We start from the raw sequence: 15887 nt of genomic DNA, 5'->3' as shown, positions 1-15887 counted from the left end.
TTTTTTTTTTTTTGCATTATTGTATTGCAGCAGATTCTCTGTTATGTGCATATATGAAAAGAAAGACAAAAAATAAGTGCGTTAACTTGTGCAGTTAGAGATACTGGTTTTTAGCGCAACGCTCCCATTGAGGTGAATGGTGGGTTTATTTAGGAAAGAAGCTACAATAATAATAATAATAACAATAATAATAATAATAATAATACCTTTTTCACATCTGTAGGAGCTAAATATCGCTGTTACAGTTCTAATGCTACTTTGGCAGTCAATCACAATAAGCTAATACAGAATGGCAAAAAAAATCTCAAATCTATTTTTTTCTAAATCTTTGTTACATATATTCATGCAGTGAGAATGTTATTAGAGATGTCACATTTCTTCTGACGTCAGAAAATGAGGCATAGCTTAATCTCGCTGTTTCTTGTATGACATTAAAGACTAAATCATGAGTGAAGTGAGGAAATTACAATGAAAATATGCATTGGCACAGCTCTTCATGCCGCACTGAGTAGCTGTGACGAAATGCAATAAAGAGCGCTGGATCACTCAGAGTGATCGCAGCATTAATACCCCTGATAAGACACAGCAAATGAGAGAATTGCTAGTCCCCAACTGTAGAAATTTTGCGTGTACATTTAGAACAAAGTCATTCATATTTTATTTAATAAGACATAATGTTGAGATAATGTGAAGTGTTAGCACTCGGCACCCGGTTCCTTAGCCCATTTAAGAGTCTGGTAGCATTCAGCGTCACATTCTGGCTTATTATGTGGCAACATGTGAAAATGTGCTCAACGCACAGGGTCAGATTTGCATTTTATTTTGATAGTTTTGACAGATAACTGGTAAAAAAAAAAATCATAAATCTGCATAAATATAATGTTAGTACAGAGTAGTAGTACATATATGGAAGTACAATCATGGCATATATTCTGTAAGATGTAAACAAATCAAATAAAAACAGAAACAGAGGCTGGAAGGATGTGATATCTAAGAATCACTCCCCCACAAAGCTGCTTGTGATTCTGACCTCACGTTGCCATGTCTGACTGACCTCAATTACCATTGGCAGGCCAGGGTGGTTGTGACCATTTAGGCAGATTATATGAAAGGGATCACACGTTCCTAAATGCCACAGACTAGCTGGCATTTGAAAAAACTTTTATCTCTGGGCCTCCAAAAGTCGCGGGCTGCCACTGGTCTCTGTGCCATCGCTAAGTTAACAGTCATTGCTGACTTGATCTGCCATATCAGGAAGCTTTTGCTGACTATGAAATAATGGCATTCTGATGTTTATCTCGCATTATTTCCTCTCAGCAGACAACTTAAAGGCTACACCTGAATAAAATCAGTGTTGTCTACATACTGTATGTAGAGGAGGAAGAGGATGGTGATACAAGATGAATCCCCAACTGTATGTATGAACCGTACTGTATAAATGGAAAAGAAAACCCTATTTAAAAATATATTGAATGTTTTGTGTAAAACTCTCCACATGCGGCTTGTGACAAAATATCAGTGTCCTTGGTGTGATGACTCTTAAAGGAGTTTTTCTCCTCCTTAGCAGTGATGTCTTGTGACGCACTAGTGCTGTTACCTACCAGATGTAGGTCAGCAAGGCCCAAGTCTGAAGAAGTAGAAAGAAGCACAGTACACGAACCATGTAATGGGCTGCTACGTACAGGGTCAGCCGCAAAAAATATCAATATCAGTTCAAGTGTCGGCCTTGTCACCACTTTATCTTGCCGCCAGAAAACCTTTCCCAACAGGGAACTTGTACTCTTTTCAAAGACACCAGAATCCATTGACAAAGACATGTTATTGTTTTACCTCATAGAGCACGGCCGCTCTACTGCTTTGATGTTATTTGATTTTTCTAGATAGGTCTTGTTTCGTGTAGCTGAAATAAAATTCGTAGCACACACAGTATCGCCTGAACACTGCCGCCGTTTGCTCACAGGGGAGGGGGGAGGCTGCTGCCATTTTGAAGAATATGCAGAAACCACAACATCAGCTGCATCACAACTGCAGCTCTACACCGTTAAGACACCACAACAGAAATGGAGAGTCTTAAGTCACTCACAAGTCGACTAACGCTCAGCACATAACACTTACACACCCTCGTGTATTTACTACTTGAATTTAGGCACTGCTGAATGGACACTAAAAAGATTACTGGAATCTGAACTGTGTGTGACAGCTGTTGTTATCCTCTGTGTGTCATGCATTGTGAATTTAGTGCATGTAACTGAAATGTTTTGCAGCAAGAAGGCATATTCTAAAATTGATAGCAGTGTCTTAAAGCATCTTCATTCAAACTCAGAGGACGTAAACCACAGGTGTCAAACATACGGACCATGGGCCAAAAGCGGCCCATCAGAGGTCTAACCTGGTCCACAGCACGTACTTGCAAGTGAGAAAATTACATAGAAGACCGCAATTATTCAATGTAATAACTGCTATTCATAATTTGTCCACCGTTTTAGTCAGAGTGGGCGGAACACAACAATGAGACACAGGACAACACAGCAGACAGAAGTGTGCCCAAATTGCACAGACTTTTTTTTAAAAAAGGGATAGTTTATTAAATGTAAAAAATCTCCTAAATTACTTTTCACATTGGCACTAAAACAAAAGGAAAAAGTCTGGTCTGGCCTGCTCGAGAAAACTTTTGAACTATTTGTGTCTGAAGTTGTGTTAACTGCCTACAGTTACTAATATGTATTGTGTTTTTACTTCATTGAACACATAAAATATAACTGCTAAAACATTTTTTCCAATCCTCACAATGGTCACGTACATGCATGTCCCTGCTCACACTGTGTCAGATAGGAAACCTGAACAATGTTGCATGAGGGAAAAACAAAGAACAATTCAGGAAAATATATGCATGTTGTGCAATTAAAAAGATATATGAAACAGACGGTAAGAAAAAACACACACGCACGCACACAATTAAATGAGTCATAAAGATGCCAACATAAACTCTGACTGTTTAAGCAACACTCAAACAAACGACATGTGTGTTGCAAATCATGCACGGGTGGAGTCAACAACCGGACAGGGTTTGTGGGTTTCATGTGTACATGTGTGCTCTTATGTTATCAATTGCTCAGTCAAATGCACTTCCTCGAGGAAATTAGATGTGGTCCATGATGAAAGGAGACAGTTAATAATTAGTGCTCATTTTTCAACTAATATGTTCCTTTTCCTGTTAGATTATTACAGTTTTGATTAGGAGTTTTAATTAGGCTGTAGTGGAAAGTAAACTTAGCTACATGGAATTTATGCTGTTTTATTTGCAGAATAATATTTAAAGTTGCCCATTAAAATGCCCTAAATGATTAATTTAGAGTGATTTATTTATTGTTGGTTGTTTGGATTGTGACACACACTCAGTCTCAACAGCTATTACACAGATTATAAGTGTTACTATATGTGACTCACATTTACAAACAGGAAAGCTTGTTTGCACAGTGCTTTTTTTTAAAACCTGGGCTTATCACTATTTTCTTATATCAAAGTAATGGCTAAGTGACAGTACATAATCTATCATGGCTTGCTTATCTGCAGGGAGGTATGAGCTTAATCATCTCATTAGAGTGTTGTAGCCTCTGTCAGTTTATTGTTTGGGTTTTACACACACGTCTTTTGTCTTGGACCAGATTCACCGCTTCCATCAACCTCGCTGTGGCAAAAGATCAGAGAGACTCAGTGTGTACGTACCTGCCAGAAGCTAAATGTCAGACAAAGTGAGAAATTAATTGGTAAAGAGAGCGGAGCACTTAGGCACAAAAAGTAAGACAGATCTTTTTTTTTTTCAGGACTTGTAGAAACAAGATAAATACCGGGCAGTGAACATAATATACCATTTACATGTTGTGGAATTCTGTCTCTGGCGGCTTAATCAACAATAACAAAACGTCAACATGTTAAATGTTGCTTAAGACTAAATATTTCATTGTGTTCGTCAGGCTGACAGGTGAAATAAATAACACTGACCATCGTTTGATAAAACAATGATCTGTTGGGAAAGCTTTGGCATTCATGTGGATGTTGCTTAGATATGTACCACCACCTAGACCAGACCAGACCAGACAACTCCCACCCCATAGCAGGGACGCTCCTTGATGGCAGCAGCCATCCCCAGCAGGATGCAGCCTGACACAGACACACACACAAAAACAGTTTAGGAACAACTCAAAAAACACGAAAATCAGCCCCTAGTGTTGACCTGGCCTCCAAAGTCACTAGATCCCAAACTGATCAAGTATCTGCAGGATGCATATGAATAAACTGTGGAGGGACGTGCCTAAAGCGCTGCCATCTTGGTACAGTACCAGCAGAGGCAGCGGTGCATGTAAACCAATGAAGGAAAGAGATATTCCACAGTTTTAAAGTAAAATTATTCCCTGAATTTTGGACCGATTTCCAGGCGGTTTGATTTATTAAAAAAACTGTCACATATGTAGCTATAATTCAGGGTGCTTGGATTTTTAAAAATGTTGGTTTTACTACCGGAATACAAATAATCACCTTCCAAAAATAATGGCCTATGTCATTTTTTGACAAAATATTTTTAATAATAAATATCATAGATATATTCACAGGTATGATCTAAGTAATAAACCCTGACAGGGGTTTCTGTCTATGCTCAGAAGGCCCATGTCCATGTTCTGTTGAGTCAGAACTGTTTAGGAAGCACAGGGTGACCTACACAATAATATATTATTATATAATATATATGCTAATATTACCATAGAGAACTGAAAGGAGTAAATTTAGCTACCTGGTACATTTTCCTGCATTCTGACAATGCAGAACAGATTGTCTTGGTGCAGCTGGCAGGAAACACAACCCCATTACAAGGCAGCAACTGATGCACCTTTCTGTGCTGCATTTTAATAGAAAAATATATCTATCAAACATTTATTGAAGCCAAACTTAAAAAAAAAAAAAAAAAAGAAGAAGAAGCCAATCCTCAATTTTGTTCTGATTGAAACTAAAGAGACGCAGCAACACGTTCACGAAAAAAAAGAGGACGTTTTTTTTCATCATGCATTGCGAGAGAAAAAAAAACGTTTCAGTTCAAATTTTGGAAACCCCCACTCTGCTCTGTGCTCTGTCTCGTATCCTGAACTGACACCTCAACCCTGAGCTCGGCCGGGGGCGGGACTTCCGCTTCAGCGTACCCGGAAGACTCGGATGCAAATTTTACAGCTTGACCGTGCATCCATATGCTCGCTTCTTTAAACGTTTTAATGTGATTTAGGCGTTTTTCTATACTGTAGTATTTGCAACCATGTTGTCTTTAGACTTTCTCGACGATGTCCGTCGCATGAATAAGCGGCAGGTAGGTGCCGGAGCATTAGTTTCCTCTCATGTTACCACCGTGTCTTTGTACGGTGCCGGGGCTGGGAGCTAATGGCTGCTAGCCGCTGACCGCTTTTAACGATACAGCGTGTCTCTCAGTTGTTAGCGACACACAAAGTGAGCCACTGTATGGACACAAGTACAAATGCATCGGTAAACCTGGGGTGGGCAGTAATTCTAACTTGCCTGTAGCTAGCTATGTTCCTCGTTTTATCACACTATTGGTGTGGCTCCGCTAGCAAAACTCTAAACGCCAGATGTGCTAACAATTATTTTACAAGCGTGTCGTGGAATAGTAATGTTATGACGCTGATTTGGTTATCTTATAGTTAACAGCTAGCTGTGCATGCACACTTATCATCTGACAGCTGGTTGCACGGATTTAATTTCCATATGTGTTGGCAGCTTTATTACCAGGTGCTGAACTTTGGTATGATTGTCTCCTCTGCGCTGATGATCTGGAAAGGACTGATGGTGGTCACCGGCAGTGAGAGCCCTATTGTTGTTGTTCTCAGGTAAGAAAGTCACACGTCATAGGGTTTTATTTCTGTTTTGGCTTCAGTTTAGCGTCATCGCCCTCTTTTAGTTTGAGTTAATATTGAAGAAATAGGAGACACCTCCCCGTGGATAGGTGTGGTGAAGAACTCACCAAGGTACTAAGGCCAATTTTGCACAAAACCAAGCACTACATTGTTTGTAGTCTAGTGCTTCAGTAGGAAAACCTCAGGATCGTCCTAAAATAATGTGTAACTCAGCCTTTACATGGACAGCTGTAAAATAACGACAGGAGGTTAAGATGTAGCAACTTTCATATTTCACTACAATCATTCTGATATTCAGAATTCAGAGTCATAACCCAGAGAGACCAAACAGGAAATCGCTCTAACAGGTTTTAATTGGATTGAGCGGAGTCCTGTTGTCATTTGCTAATTGGTTCAACAGGGACTATTGGGATCTAAAAACATTAACATATGTTCTGGTGGTTTCCCTTTGTGGAATAAATATATTCTTTTTGAGCATGTTTGCCCCATATTGGGTAAAAGTTCATTCATGTTAAGTAAAGATGTTTGGGGGGGAGGGGCAGAATTGATTCATCAATGCTGAAAAATGGGTCTGTCTTGGTCATCATCTTCTGTTGAATAAATTTTGTGTTGTTGGTGAAATAACGCCTTCTTCAAAAAACACATGGCTCATTTTAGTGTCCATGTTGGAATTTTAATTGGAACCTGATGATTTCAATCAAATTAACAAAATATTGTCCATGTATACACACCTCAGGAAAGCATTGGATAGCTTTTCATTTTCACATTTGTGATTCCATCGCACCAGTCCCATCATCCAGGTTCTTTATACTTGTAATAGCATTTGTACTGTGGACTTTATAAATGTCCTGTCAGAACTTTGCACTCTGTCTGAAATAAAATGAGGCAAATTATTCAGGAACTCTGACTCATTGGTCTTCATTTGAAAGATCTGATATTGATTCATTATCTTAAATAAATGCCTCAAATCTTGTGAGGCCACGCAACAAGATTAGTCCACATGTGACGGACTTCGAGAACGTGACAGAACCTACATCTCCGAGAGCTCCTCCAGGCCTGAAAGCTAATTGGATTTTAAAAAATATGATGATGGTGAAGCGACTGTCTGCAGTTTTTTGCTCCTAATACAAGTCAGGCGATGTTGCTAAGATAGTTAGGTTCCAAATGTAAACAGTATATTATTGATAAAGACCAGTAATATCCGCTATTTTTCCATATGGTACAGTCTAATTTTGTTAATGTGTATGCGCTTCATTTCAGTGGGAGTATGGAGCCAGCTTTCCACAGAGGAGACCTCCTGTTTCTGACCAACCGCGTAGAGGATCCCATCAGAGTCGGAGAGATTGTTGTCTTCAGGATAGAAGGCAGAGAGATCCCAATAGTACACAGAGTACTAAAGATCCACGAAAAGTATGATGTGTATTTTCTTAGTGCTGTGCCCATGAAGAAGTTGTGCTTCCAGTATCGCAGAATCACCTTCCTGCCTACCAAACCTGATAATGCCATTTATAATGCTGAATGTGAAAAGCCATTGAAGATAATGTATTGAGGAGCCTCTGTGATATTTCACGCTCATCGTGCATCTTCATTCTAATATATGGTGTTGGAAAAAGAGGAACTTGGTGTACGCTGTGTTCTCAAAATCACGCTGACGCTTTTTTCACAGGGAAAATGGAGACATTAAGTTCTTGACCAAAGGAGACAACAACGCAGTGGACGACAGAGGACTGTACAAGCAGGGTCAACACTGGCTGGAGAAAAAAGACGTGGTGGGACGAGCTCGGGGGTAAGTGTTTTGGTTTGAAAAAACACATCATGGTCAAAATTAGTGATTGTTTTGGTGCTGTGGTTGTTGGATCTGTTTTCTGGTTAGTCTCTCAAATTGAAAAGGGAGGTTTTCCAGATGTGCACTGTGGTTAGCAATGGACACTTGTATTTGGAACCACATATCTCCAGAGTCTGCTTCTCCTGAGTGGAAAACTGTAGCCTCATGCTACTAACTGTGGTGTGTAGTGGTCCAGATTTTAGGTGTAATACATGGCTGTCGTGGCATTGGGTCTGGTTTAATCTCACCTGTTATATGACATTGTATCATATCTTAAAAACATACTTTCAACTGATAACTTGAGCTTGTAAATAATGTCAAATCAATTAAAGAAAGAAAATACTGCCTTTCACCATCAACCTGGAGGTTTCACACAATGAAAGCAACACTTATAGTAGATTCAAGTACAATAGCACTTTTTGTCTTCGAGACTAACTGACAAGGTCATTCGTATAAAATACCAATTTCAGCTCCTTGTTGTTTTGGGGATTGATGTTGGTGTGTTATCTCTAGTTCATCTTTATGTAACAAGGTTGGATGAAGACGGTTCATCCTACTTGTCAGTGCTTGTCCTTACGCACAAGAGGGAAAGCAAGGGCACTGAACACTTTATGTCAGAGCAGCTGTTCATCCTCGAAATGTGTCTTCTAATTATGTTTCACAAGGAGTCTGGCATCAGTTTTTCTGTTCTCTGCATTTAAGTCATTTTGATAAGTTTTACCTAATTTTTTAAACCTGGACTTATAGTTGATGCCTGAGGGTTAATGTTACCAAACATACCTATGACATTGGTTTTCACGTATAAATCAGTCCCTGATTTCATCTCTACGGTGCTTGTGCTGTTGGGATCTGGCCACATGGTTCTTCATGTTGCCGCTTTAAGTTTCCTTGTTGGCTCATCCAGAATTATCTTCTGGTCTTTGGTTGACCACAGCCCAATGTCCGTCCAGAGGGTTGTGTGCGGCACCTCTGGAAACTACAGCCTCCTTCCTACATCAATCATCTCATCTCATCTCCCAGGAGCTAGTGTCCTGCAACAGGTTGAGTTTTGGCCTTGTGCTTGAAGGGGGTTTGTCTCCTTCCTTGGTCAAGGTGATTGTTCTCCTTCTTGCATCTCTCCTGCTCTATAAAGTCTGTGAGAGAGAGAAGAACTTTGTCATGGCACTACATACGCCGCCCTTGGGTAAGAGACACTTTTCACCCAGAGCAGAGCGGACCTTCTCTAAGCCCTCACGCATCAAGACGTGATGGTGAACAAAAGGTGTCATACACAGGCTGAAAGAGGAAGGGAATGTGGTAAAATCCCACTATGTTCAAGCTCCTTGGGAACCTTGTTATACTTCCCTGGCTGTCTGCTTCTCCTCCTCTCGTCTGAACCACTTGCTTCTCCGTACTGCTGGCAGCCTGCAGAGCTGAGCCCTTGTTGCTGGATGCATAGGTTGTGTCACCCTGGGTGCGTTGGCGGCCCACTTACGCCTGGTTCTGGTTGTAACCCCAACTTGCCTCGCTGGAATCTCTCAGGCTGAGTACAGCTCTGCACTTTGCCACCTTGAATTCCTCCGCAACTGACGATAGAAACTGTTTCAGCTGCCCTGCCTAGATGTAAAGGCCCATTGAGGAGAACCTTGGAAGAGATCCTCAGCCATTTTCACAGAATTGTTAGTTGGTTAACTCTGTGCTTAGCCTCTGCAGACCCTTAATGTAACATTATAAATTCAGCTTCATTTTGTGCTTTTGTTACCGAGACCGTAAATTTGGTTTCATGTAATGTGGGAGAAAGTGGAGAAATATTTGCAGTTCATTGACTGGGAAATAATTATTTCATGCCCTTTTATGTTTTTATTGCAGAAGTGATTGTAAATTAAAAATATGTTTTACTCATGAAATGTCTTGACAGTAAACGTCTTATCATCCCCAGGTTTGTGCCATACATTGGAATTGTCACCATTCTCATGAACGATTACCCCAAATTCAAAGTAAGTCAACATTCCCATTAGTTAGTTAGTTTTCTTACTACCTAAAAATGCACAGTGTGTGATTAACCTGTGTTTTCATTCTGCAGTATGCTGTTCTCTTCATGCTGGGTCTCTTCGTGTTGGTCCATCGGGAGTGAGGTACCCAAGCTTCAGCACTCAAGAAGGATAAACGTCCAGGAAACCTCAGTCATGCCTTTCAAAAAAAGAATTAAGTTACACTTTGTCAAAACCCAACTGGCTTTTTGTACCATTTGTTTGAACATTTTGTAGAAACGTGGATAGGGTGTTTACATTTGAAAAATCCAAGCTTTAAAAAAATATTTTTGTGAGGAAACCAGGTTAGGTTTAGTTTCAAGTCGATCTTTATTTGTAATCTACAGAATGTGAAACTGCATTCTTAAGAGGAGTTCAGTCTTGTTTATTTCCTGTTAAGTCATTGTCTTTGAAAAAGATATGTGAAGTATTTTATGAATATGAATGATATTAAATATTAAATCTGGTTACCATTCACCATGGATTATTTTAACTCTTTGCCTCATTTTCCTTTTACCAGTGTTCACCAGTAACAGCTTTTATTAATTGACTGAATCACTGTCTTATAAAGAAGCAATGTCTGTCCATTATTTGTTTCTTTGACTCATAAAGATATTTTATACAAATCTTTTGATAGATACTTTGCTGAAAAATCACAGTGTTAGCGGGAGACTTGTATTAAATTCATATTTTAAAACATTGTCACAAACCCTCTGTAATGTCAATTTACTGATCCAGATCATCTGTGAAACCAGTACCAACAGCTGTTATGTTCTTGTAAGTTGTTCCAGAGATAATTTGTTGCAAATGAAATGGTGTGATGGCTTGTTTGCCACATTTCTCTGCGAAGGGTAATGGGAGTGGGGCACAGGTGTTTGTAAGTGGGCTGAGCTCTTCATGAGTGCAGACATGCTTTGGGCATTAACCTTGTTGCTGTTCTCTTTGTTAATAAAACACGAGCACACTTCAGTGGTCTTGCAATCAAGGTAAATTCTGTCGTGGCTACGCAGCAGAGATGTGTAATCATACTGTGACATGCTTCAACATATAATCTTAATATGGATCCACTTGAAATTCTACCAGGACACTTGAACTTTTACTGAAACTGATTGCATCAGGCCGCCGCCTTTGTTAGATCTCATTGAAAGACCTTGACCGTAGTGTGTTCTGGTTTTTACTGGTCATAATTTTTGCATCTAATTTTCATAAATGTCGTACGGATATGGCAATCAGGCGACCTTGAAGCCTCCTCTTTTTAACTATTTTGGTTCAATCTTCATCAGTCTCTTCTAAATTATGCAGTGTTTCTTATGGATTAAGCTCAAATCATTACATTGGCCGTTTTCGACTTTGGTGCAGCCCTCACAGCTAAAGGAACACCTAGTAACCTTAGGCTATAGTCTCATGGATCGTCCAAATATTCACATGTTTTAAGGAGACCCTGTTGCTGCTGTCTCTGCTCATTTAATCTGCGAACATGGGGAGAGGGATGCTGTGATGGTCGGACAGTCCTCTAATTAGACTGACATTCAACTGTGCTGAATTTCCCTAAATTTGCACGTATGTGTTTTAATGTCAAAGGTTATTAAAAGAGCATGAAGCTGCAGCTCTTCCTGTATACTTGCAACTTTAGCACCCTGAAGTGACAGAGAGGCCATCTGTCTTATCGGCTCTAAATTAGCGGTGAGAACCAGCAGGTTCCCCTGTCCTCAGAGGACTGATGATGATCACAGTAGCATGTTGCAACTGGCCAAATGTCATGTTGCTCATTGTAAGGGACCTGGCTCGACTGTGTGAGAGGGACGGGAATATCAGGAGGGATCTGAGCAGCAAATTATGCTTTGATTGAGGGAGGCATTAGCCACCCCCTGTGCCATTGCGTGTTTCTACCCGCAGAGTTTACACCATCACTCATCCCAGCACGCACGCGTTTTATTTAAGTGTTATCAAGTTTATGGAGCTGTATCAAATAATTTATATATAGCCCAGCCTGTATGCTTTGGTTTAGGGCATTTTAATTGGATTAATATAAAAGGCAGGGGCATGATAAATACTTATTGAGGAACTTTCAAACAATATCCTTGAAGGATTAATAAAGTATTCTGGTTTTAATTCTGATTCTGAAAGAACACGTATCTTATTAGAAACATCTGGAAAGACGTCAACCTTTACCGGGAAAAAATTACAAGCACACCTCAATCTTTCAACCCGCACTGCGCACATTTGGGTGAGTGACAAGCCACGGATTACAGATGAATCGTGTCCTTTACGCACACGCAGACACTCGGTCCAACGACACCTTAACAATTTGCCGACTGACTTCACTTCTGTGTATGCAGCAGGCTGAATGAAAAGCGCACGCAACATAAACACAGCCCACCCCAGTCCGGAGAGCCTATAAAAGAAGGATGCGTCTCAGCCAAGACCAACAGGGGACACTTGGAAATTTGCGCCCAGGAGGACAGTTCGCCAGTACGCATCGAGATGAAAGGGTTTACAGTGAACAATGTCTGCCAGTGTGGCTTATTTACGTACCTCTTCTTGTTTTCGTTCGTCTCTTTCACTACTGCAGTTAGTTTCGACCTGACTGAGCTAAGGAATAAAGTTGCAAAAATCAAAGTGAATCCAAGAGGCAATCTTTGGGCGACAGGTAAGATTTTTTTGGTATCTACACTGTGGACCAATTAGTCAAATTTACATCGGATCCCATCTAATTTCACATGTATGTTCATTGATAATAGTCTACATTTCTTTTTACGTTATCAGATTACTCGTATCGTGCTTTTAAAATCTTTTCCTCCACCTTTCACCTAACCAAACTCAGCATTAATGAGCGCTTCCTTTGGGTTTGACAGGACATTTCATGGGTAAGAAGAGCGTGATGGATGCCCCCCTCCTGCCCTCAGCTGAGGAGCAGGGTATTGATGCTCTGGAAGTCGCCCTTCCTGCGCGGCAGAGCGCGCTCGGAGAGCTTTTCCAAGAGTTTCTGCGGGTGGCGTTGCAAGCTCAGGTGGATACGCAAGAGAGCCGCTCGAAAAATCAGGTGAGGACCACACTCCTCACAGACTCGACATTTTATTTTTATTTTTTTTTTTAATACAAATCTGAAAAATAAAAAGAAGATATGTTTATTTGAATTTTCTCATTTGAACTTTCTGTTCCAGGAGGGGGACCTGTTGATGAAGATTTTAGAAAACTACATCCAGAGCAGAAAGTGAAGAAGGCTATGAAAAATGTGGCGCGCATGAACACGGATCCGAGGTCACCTGGCCTCGTGGGTTAAAATAAATGAATCAGAAACAGTCTACAGTCTCCTGCTCATCATGATTGTAATTCGGGCTGCTGTAAATGCCACTCAGCCTACAACTCATGTTCCATGTGCAATACAGCATTTACCAATTTATTTTGATGAATATATATATATTAAACTGTCTTGTCGTTAATTTAGTTGTTTATATGAAATAAAATACTTATTTGCAATACTTTGACTTTGATGTTGGACCATCCTAAATAATGTTGAAGTTAAATGAAACACTGACTTCACTGTTTTTTTTTTTTTTTGTTTTGTTTTTGTGGGGGGGATCTAACCTATCCTTGCAGGGTAATAGAGAAAACCGAATAGACTTGACTGAAATATTTTATGTGGAGGCGCCTCTTTAGTGAGATGGGTTGACTCATTCTTTTGCTTGTACTTCTAGCGTCACTGATGGCTGATGTAGAATGGATGTTGCGCTTAGGGGCCTGAAATGAACCCGGACAACTCTCTGTATTTATAGTTAGTCTGTACTGGGTAGACTTTACAGCAAGGGACTGAACATCTAAGAGGCGTTGCCTTGTTTTCCTCCACACATGACCTTCGCAGGTCCTATCTACGGGTCCATCACACTGGTGTTCAGCATGAGCAACATTTTTCATCCTTTTGTGCTTTCTTAAAACACGTCCAAAATAACACTTACGTAAATATGTAGGCAGCTTACATAAATCACATGTCTTAGTTTGCTGAATACTTCAGCATGGAATCAATAGCCTCTATTGTATTTTTTATTTTTATTTTTTCTGTCCTTTGCATGAAGGGATGATCTTTTCTCTCAATCGATAGTGGTAAAGTGAGATGGTCCATGCACCTTCTTTGCCTCCGGCTAATCTGTTGAATTAGACACAAGTACACTATTTCAATATCACTCCCACGGGGCCTTTTCCCTTCAATCATGTCATTTTAAGGTGTGGAATGTGCTCCATGTTCAGCTTGGTCTGAGTTGAGGAAGTATTTACAAATCTTGAACAGCGACTATCTGGTTAACACCAGCATTTAGGCTCAGTAAGTGACAGAGAAAACATAATGACGATAATAATCTCAGTTATTAATTTATACGTTTCTAAAGTAACACAGTCCTAAAAATCCTGGAGAAAACAAACTCCTGTCCTCACGGAGGTTATAGTACTTAGTTTCTGATAAAAAACAGTTTCAGGCTGGTGCTATTGTGTCCCATTGTGTTGACGTCTATTGTGTTATAATTGGGCGATGCGTCCACTTTGATTGTTAGAACTAAGATTACCCGTAACATTACCCTTTTGTATAGGACTTTAGACTTTTAAATTTCCATCCCGTGGGAGTCTAATTAAATCTTTTTTCCTGAGCTTTTTTCACAAACAGCAGCTTTGAGGTCGTGGAATTTTCAGCTGCGAGACATTGTACACAAGTAGGTTAGTAGGATAGAAAATTGGGTACAATTTGATAAAACAGCTTGTTCAGTAGTTTGCGGGAGATTTATGAAAGAAAAGCTCTCAAACTTGTTTGTGACTTTGATGAGCACAGTGAATAAAAAGATGTTCTTGAGGATTTTCTTTTTTGGTTACTGTATGTATGTGTTCTGGGTCTTGGCCGGGTCTTGGCCGTTGCATGAGCACACAAACTATGCCAGGCTTCGTCTGAGTGCCTCTCCAAACACAAATACAGTGTCTTCTTTCATTAATTAGAAATGTCAGGCGAGTGTTAATAATTTGCACAGGGTCATTTAAACGCATTAATAAAATAATTATGAGTTTAGGTGCTTGTGTGTTCGGTGGGGTGGGGGCTTGTAGCTGAGTGACCACTGTCTTCTCATGACTCAAACTTGCAGGTCCAAACATGCTTGAGTGTTAGCCACTGTGAAAGGTGACGTTTCCACATTTGAGCTTCCCCACTCCTAGGCAGATGAGAGCTGTGTTCAGTTTACACTGAATTTATCTCCGTTGCTTCCATAAATTCTTCATTTCTTTATACCGTATGTTGAGGTTTAACCATTCTTTCTGTCGACCTACACAACTGAACGGGCAGGATAAGACAATGATACTCCAGCACAGATAAGATTCTACTAAAATCTGTTCCCTCTGATTAGAGTCAATCCAAGTAAAGGCCAGCCACAAGTATTGATTCCCCTTAAATAAATGTGGACCTAAACAGAGGTACAGAAGAATATTTGAGGCATTTGAGGTTTGCACGTGTTCGAAACAGAAGCACAGCTTAGAAATGGCCTGAATTTGATGTTTAGTGTAGATAGACAGGATGAGTCCTCTCACCTGTTGTGATATTTCAAATGGAAAGTGCCATAAAATACTTTAAATGTTGCTTAAAACACAGTTCAGTTATGTTTTATACAGCAGCAGTGTGGCTGTTAAATAATTATTACAATAAATGAAAAACTAAAGTTTACTTTAAATCTTAATATTATGCTGTGATTCACTCACTGCAATAAATGCCGGAGCTAAATAAAATTAGATAAAAACAATCAGCAGCCATCACAGGTTTCCTCATCACGAAGAGATTAAATGGGACTTTTCATGCTAGTATTTGTATTCATATCAGAGAGACTAAAAGAACGCATCTGTCACTGAAATAGGTGCAGTTTCATCCACATTATGGCTTGTTATCCCAAACCGCTGCTGTGAGAAATGACTCTCCAGCAGGGATTTGTATCAGGGCTTAATGAACAGCAACGTGTTTTACTCTGAGTCATTTGATGCGGTGTTGCTGCTTATTGGACATTTCTTGAAAATGATTCACACTTTTAAATTAAAACAAGCATAGGAAATCACACACAATTGGCAATATTCTCACTGAGCAACTCAACTGACACGTGACAATTGCTGCGCGTGCCA

At 40.0% G+C, this 15887-nt stretch overlaps 2 protein-coding genes across 2 annotated transcripts; both read left to right on the top strand.

Annotated features, from left to right (window-relative positions):
* Nucleotides 1-5168: 5168 nt before the first annotated feature.
* On the top strand, nt 5169-10231 carry sec11a (SEC11 homolog A, signal peptidase complex subunit). Its single transcript, XM_047581493.1, has 6 exons — nt 5169-5353; nt 5779-5888; nt 7176-7325; nt 7582-7701; nt 9659-9716; nt 9803-10231. Exons 1-6 carry the CDS (start codon nt 5303-5305, stop codon nt 9851-9853), a joined length of 540 nt encoding a protein of 179 aa, XP_047437449.1. The 5' UTR covers nt 5169-5302; the 3' UTR covers nt 9854-10231.
* Nucleotides 10232-12158: 1927 nt separating this feature from the next.
* nmbb (neuromedin Bb) lies at nt 12159-13231 on the top strand. Its single transcript, XM_047581062.1, has 3 exons — nt 12159-12399; nt 12605-12792; nt 12914-13231. The coding sequence occupies exons 1-3, from the start codon at nt 12234-12236 to the stop codon at nt 12965-12967; spliced, it is 408 nt and encodes a 135-aa protein (XP_047437018.1). The 5' UTR covers nt 12159-12233; the 3' UTR covers nt 12968-13231.
* Nucleotides 13232-15887: the final 2656 nt, after the last annotated feature.

The sequence above is a fragment of the Mugil cephalus genome, chromosome 3, assembly GCF_022458985.1.
Source record: "Mugil cephalus isolate CIBA_MC_2020 chromosome 3, CIBA_Mcephalus_1.1, whole genome shotgun sequence".
NCBI lineage: Eukaryota > Metazoa > Chordata > Actinopteri > Mugiliformes > Mugilidae > Mugil > Mugil cephalus.
This window is presented reverse-complemented; position numbering and strand designations above follow the sequence as displayed.

Coding starts and splice junctions, on each gene's coding strand:
- nmbb (XM_047581062.1), top strand. CDS start 12,234: ATGAAAGGGTTTACAGTGAACAATGTCTGCCAGTGTGGCTTATTTACG. Junction 12,400..12,604: donor AGGCAATCTTTGGGCGACAG/GTAAGATTTTTT, acceptor TGGGTTTGACAG/GACATTTCATGGGTAAGAAG. Junction 12,793..12,913: donor AGAGCCGCTCGAAAAATCAG/GTGAGGACCACA, acceptor TTTCTGTTCCAG/GAGGGGGACCTGTTGATGAA.
- sec11a (XM_047581493.1), top strand. CDS start 5,303: ATGTTGTCTTTAGACTTTCTCGACGATGTCCGTCGCATGAATAAGCGG. Junction 5,889..7,175: donor CCTATTGTTGTTGTTCTCAG/GTAAGAAAGTCA, acceptor GCTTCATTTCAG/TGGGAGTATGGAGCCAGCTT. Junction 9,717..9,802: donor ACGATTACCCCAAATTCAAA/GTAAGTCAACAT, acceptor TTCATTCTGCAG/TATGCTGTTCTCTTCATGCT.